The sequence below is a fragment of the Cicer arietinum genome, chromosome 6, assembly GCF_000331145.2.
Source record: "Cicer arietinum cultivar CDC Frontier isolate Library 1 chromosome 6, Cicar.CDCFrontier_v2.0, whole genome shotgun sequence".
Lineage (NCBI taxonomy): Eukaryota > Viridiplantae > Streptophyta > Magnoliopsida > Fabales > Fabaceae > Cicer > Cicer arietinum.
In genome coordinates, this window is record NC_021165.2 from 3,678,354 (window position 1) to 3,683,723 (window position 5,370).

The following is a 5,370-nucleotide window of genomic DNA, read 5'->3' on the forward strand; positions in this document are numbered from 1 at the left end:
TTTTTTTTTTTTTTTTTTTTTTCTTTCTCTTTTCACCAATACTAAAACCTGTCATTGCTTTTCTTTTTTACCTAAGATTCCATTCCCACGTGACAATATCAGTATGCAGTCTCAAATCTGAATTTTATACCAAGTATATCAATTTTTCAACTATCATTTTTGTTTATATTTTATTTCAGACAGAGTATATTAACTTTGATAGGTTGTTATTTAACATGTACACAACTGCTTGCATCATAGACAAAACTTAAATAAGTTCTTTTATTTTCCAAATTGAAAATTCAGGTCTCTTCCGTCAGATTTTAGAAACAATAATAATTCAAGTAGATGGAGAAAATCGTTGAGAGGTGATAGAGAACAAAGTGTACAAGGGAATGAGAGAAAGGGTTGGATGATAGTAATTCACGATCTGTCAGGCTCACCCGTTGCCGCAGCCTCCATGATCACACCATTTGTTCCATCCCCTGGCTCCAACCGCGTGTCACGATCAAACGCAGGCGCATGGCTTATTCTCCGCCCAAACGGAGCCTCCACCGTGAGTAGCTGGAAGCCATGGGGTCGTCTCGAGGCATGGCGAGAAAGAGGTTCTATAGATGGCTTGGGCTACAAGGTAGAGCTTTTCTCTGACAATGGACCTGTGAATGCAATAACAATTGCTGAAGGAACAATGAGTGTGAAAAAGGGCGGTAAGTTCTGCATTGATTCTGCAATATTGGGTTCAAAGTGGTTGCCTGGTGAAGGTTTTGTGATGGGTTCAACAGTGAGTGGTGAAGGAAAAGTGAGTAAACCTGTTGTACAAGTCGGTGCAAGGCACGTGACTTGCATGCCTGATGCTGCTCTCTTCATTGCTCTCTCTGCTGCTATTGATCTTAGCATGGATGCATGCATGCTTTTCTCACATAAACTTCGAAAAGAACTTTGCCCTGATCATCAACAATATTCCTTTTCATAACTACTTCCATCTTATAAATTTTATTCATGTTCAATTCTTGCAGGTTATTCTTAACCCCTGATTTTGTATAAGTACATATTTTTGAACATATTTTTGGTTCAATTTGGGATTGGAGTGCTTGAAGCTTTAGAGTTTGGTCCAAAGCTTAAGTTAGAGGAGTGATCACAATTCACAATTTACAGAGTGTTATTGGATGTAATGAAAGTTTGAATAGAAGATTTGAACTGTACAGAAAGATTAAATGCAGATGTGTGTCTATAATCTACAAATGTAAGTCCTGCTCATGTTAAATACAAATGTTTGAGTATAATCTATAAATGCAATAGTTTGTTTTCTATTTCAAGATATTATGACTGACTTTTATTTTGGATATCCTTCATTTTCTCTCGAATTTCATCGAAACTTAGATTATTAGTTGAGTACAATTTTATGATCAATGGGAATATTTGAGTATAATTTTAATCCGCCTTGCAATATCATTTATATGTGTATGATATTAAATATTAATTGCTTCTAAATGTTCTCCTAGACTCTTCGACGTAGCAGCTATATGCTACCCGTTACCCGCTACGCCGCTATTTTGAGGATTGGCCGATACGCTACGCTGTCTACTGCTGACTACATAGCATTATATACATGATTCGATAATAGTATAAAAAATTTATATAATTTGAAACTAGATTCTTAATTTAGCTACATTGTATAAAAGATGAAACTTAAAATTGATGGAAATATTAAGGATTGTCTATCCTATCATCAATAGTATAGACATGTAATATGATTTGAAAATTTGTGTATTTGACAAGTGACAAGAATGAAAATGAAATATTCATTACTAATTATAGAGAATTTAGACATGATTTAATAGCATTGATGAAGTTAAGGTCTCATGAGTATGTTTTCAATGTATGTTAATAGCATGTCAGAAAAGTTATTAAACAACTTATCAGATGAGGCCTGAGGTAATGATATCGCTTAGGGTATTGTTACAAGTTGCAACTTAAAATTTGAGAATTGTTCGAAAACAATAGACTTGCTATAAAAAAATTAGGCTTAACTGTGTTTTTGATCCATATAGATTCACCAATGTGCGGTATTGGTCCGTGTAGTTTAAATTAGGCTCAAAAGCTGTCATATACTTTGACAAGCTCAGTAGAAGGAAAAAGAAGAGAAATTGCTTCAACTAAATCAGTGGAATAGTTTCAAAACAACTATTAATTTGAACTTTCCTGGTTAAGTTCATTTTCACATTTATCAACTAAGCATTCTACTTGAGATAAATTATCTTGTTTAGAAACAGTAACATCATCATAAAATAGAAAATCTTCCAAATTATTAGGAAAAACCCATGTCTAAAGATGTGAAGAGATAAAATCTGAAAATAGTTTATAAAGAATGATATTCATCACCTTACATATTGATTTTTGAACAATGAATTAGACTCAATATAAACCAAAGAAAAATATTAGCAGTGGCTATCAAGGAAATGATGAAGGAATATTTGCGAGCTTAGAGGTTTTGGAGTAGGGATTCTAAAACAATTAAGATTACCACCAGGGATCACAGAACACTCAGGTCTTGGTCTCTGCATATTCCTACCAGGAATACAATTATCAGAAAAATCAAAACCAAAATTGAAAAGCCTTGAACATTCCTGACTAAACCCAGAAAAGAAATTGTAAGCAACAGTTAGATTCAACAACCTTCTCAAAGAACATATCACATCAGATATATCACCAGAAAGCTTATTATGTTCCAAATTAAGAACCTCTATATTTTGCAAACAAGATATTGTATCAGGTAAATGACCAACAAGTGAATTAAAACTCACATCAAGAACCTGCATTTCTGTTAATACACCAACTCCTTCTGGTATACAACCTGTTAACTGATTATTGATAAAAAGAATCTCTTTTAATTTAGGACTCATGAAACCAAAACTTGCTGGTATGTTTCCACTCAACTTGTTGTTAGCTAAATTGATCACTGATGCAGGTGAGTTACCAAAATTTTGTGGTATTTCACCACTGAAAAGATTGTTGTTGAGAAATATTGCATCCAAATTTTTATCAAAGAGTTGTTCAGGAAGTGACCCTTTGAAGTAGTTGAATCTAAGATCCAAGTAAATGAGGTTTGGCATGTTTAAAGTAACTGTAGGAAAAGTGCCAGAAAGTTGATTGTTGCTTAAGTCTAACTCTTGAAGTAAGGTAAAGTCTTTGAATGATTCAGGAACTGTACCTGAAAATCTGTTACTATTGAGGTGGAAAAGAGTGATATCAGATAGTAAAGATAGTTCTTTTACAAGTGTTCCTTTAAGATTTGCATGGTTGAGATCTATTCCTGCAACAAAAGGAGTACTATTTTCATCTTGAGGATTTTCACAAAAGATTCCTTTATATGAACAAACATTAGGACCAACCCATGTGTCTAAAATATTTAAAGGGTCATCAGTGATTGCTGATTTCCATCCTTGAAGAGCTGAGTAAGCATTGTTTTGGTTTGGAACAGATGGTCCTGAAGGTACTGGGATGTTACCACCACTTCCAATGCCAATGCCAATGCCAACATTAATGGAAGATTTTGCTGCATTTGGGAGGTGGAGGAGGAGAAGGAGGTGGAGAAAAGGGAGAATCACGCTCTTCTCCATTTTGAGGGGAAGATGTTTAGATGCTTTAGTTGGTGTAAGGCAGACAGAGTGATAGACTTATGGGGTCAATTGGTTTTCAAAGTGTCGTGGCTTCATTTGTCACTGTTTTTGGTTTGTGATTTAATAATGCCTTTGATTTTAGGTTTTGAGCTACTATAGCTTTGTGAGAAAACAAATTTTCACACAAGATGTTGACTTATGTTGATTTAGATTTGAAAATACGTTTGTGTGTCCTTTTTAGAGATTTTGAAATGTTTCTAAATTATAGGAAATTAATAAAATTTAAATCGAATGTGTATTTTTTTTATTTAGATATTCTGCATCATCAGATGTACGTTGTAGTAGATAGTCATTTGATTTGAACTATCTTAATCTTCTATTTTTTGCATCCTAATGTCTTTAGACTATGAGTTTTTTAGAAGCTAAAAATTATTGCTTCAATTAATTGGGAGTTTTAACACATTTTCTCCGCAAATACAAACAATAAAAGAAAAAAATTTGCTGACCCTTGATCTAGTGGTTTTCTATACAGAAACAACTTAATATTACTTTGCAAAAATTAATAGAAGTTAATTTCTTTTAAAGGAAAAGTAGCTGTCGAAAGCTGTTTTGCTGCAGAATTAACCATCAATGTTTCATTTAATGTTACTGGTAAACTTTTCCATTCAAATCAAAGATAGAGATATATTAAAAGGGATGGTAAATGTCTACTATATACAGAAAAGGCTGCAGAGGACTATAATGGCCTTTATTGCTTTTCTAGTCAGCAGAAACAAGATCATTGATAATGTAATTAGTAGCAATATGATCATAGACAATGGTGACTGGTGAGGGCTGTGAATGCTATAGATTCAATTCTGTTTTGGATAGTAAGTAAAAAGCGTTTAATCACTTTGATTAGAGCTCTACAAGTTGAGGTTGGAAAAAATGAAGTATACTTATGTTAACCAACACTACTGTGATTATTGATTAATATGTTTTTTTTTCTTACTATTAATTTATTTTGAAAAATAAAAAGTCAAATTAAATACATTCATATATAAACAGTATTTGAATAACATTTTCACATAAAATTAATTCAAAACAGTTATCCTACTAATTCATTCACATATGGTAGGTTAAGTTAGGTCCTTTGGAATATTAAATCATTCGAATTTCCACCCAACAATATATCAAAGGAATTCAAGTTGCTATAAATGGTTGTGACATGGTAGCTACAAGCCAACGTTGTGAATAGTTATATCTCTTAATTTCTAGCACTTAACTTCTAAAAATAATCCAAATAGTTGGACAACAGTGCACAATAATTAAAAACATCTCAAAACAAATTAAGACTACCGGTGTTTATTACTTCCTATTATTTTGGCCTAGCTCTGATCCTAAAATGTAGGAGTGTTCCATTTTAATATAATAATTTGGTGTTTGAAGTAATTTAATCGAATTCTAAAGTACATTCATCGAATTGATTTTTAAATTAATAGTATAGGTTTATAGATTTTAATGTATAGGTTTATGTGATTTTTAAATTAATAGTTAAATATTTTTTAAAAAAATAAAAAACTAATTTGTATCATTTAAAAAGTTATAATAACTAAATATTATTTATGAAAACTTTTGGCAAAATAAAATTTATTTATTTTTTAAAATTTTTATTATTCATAATAGTAAATATTGAATATTTTTACAATAAAATATAAATAATTAACATAATACTTATAAACAATAAAATAATATTTTTTTATGAAATGATAATTTTTAAAATAAAAATATC

At 31.5% G+C, this 5,370-nt stretch overlaps 2 protein-coding genes across 2 annotated transcripts in view; one reads left to right on the forward strand and one right to left on the reverse strand.

Annotated features, from left to right (window-relative positions):
* LOC101489321 (uncharacterized) overlaps nucleotides 1-1,295 on the forward strand; it is a 3,370-nt gene extending 2,075 nt beyond the window's left edge. Inside the window, exon 2 of the mRNA XM_004503444.4 lies at nucleotides 286-1,295. Within this exon, the coding sequence (XP_004503501.1) occupies nucleotides 286-952 (667 nt within the window). The 3' untranslated portion in view covers nucleotides 953-1,295. The remainder of the gene's footprint in view (nucleotides 1-285) is intronic.
* A 1,021-nt stretch (nucleotides 1,296-2,316) lies between these two features.
* Nucleotides 2,317-3,743, reverse strand: LOC101506209 (leucine-rich repeat extensin-like protein 6). Its single transcript, XM_004503769.4, has one exon. It carries the CDS (start codon nucleotides 3,597-3,599, stop codon nucleotides 2,418-2,420), a length of 1,182 nt encoding a protein of 393 aa, XP_004503826.1. The 5' UTR covers nucleotides 3,600-3,743; the 3' UTR covers nucleotides 2,317-2,417.
* Nucleotides 3,744-5,370: the final 1,627 nt, after the last annotated feature.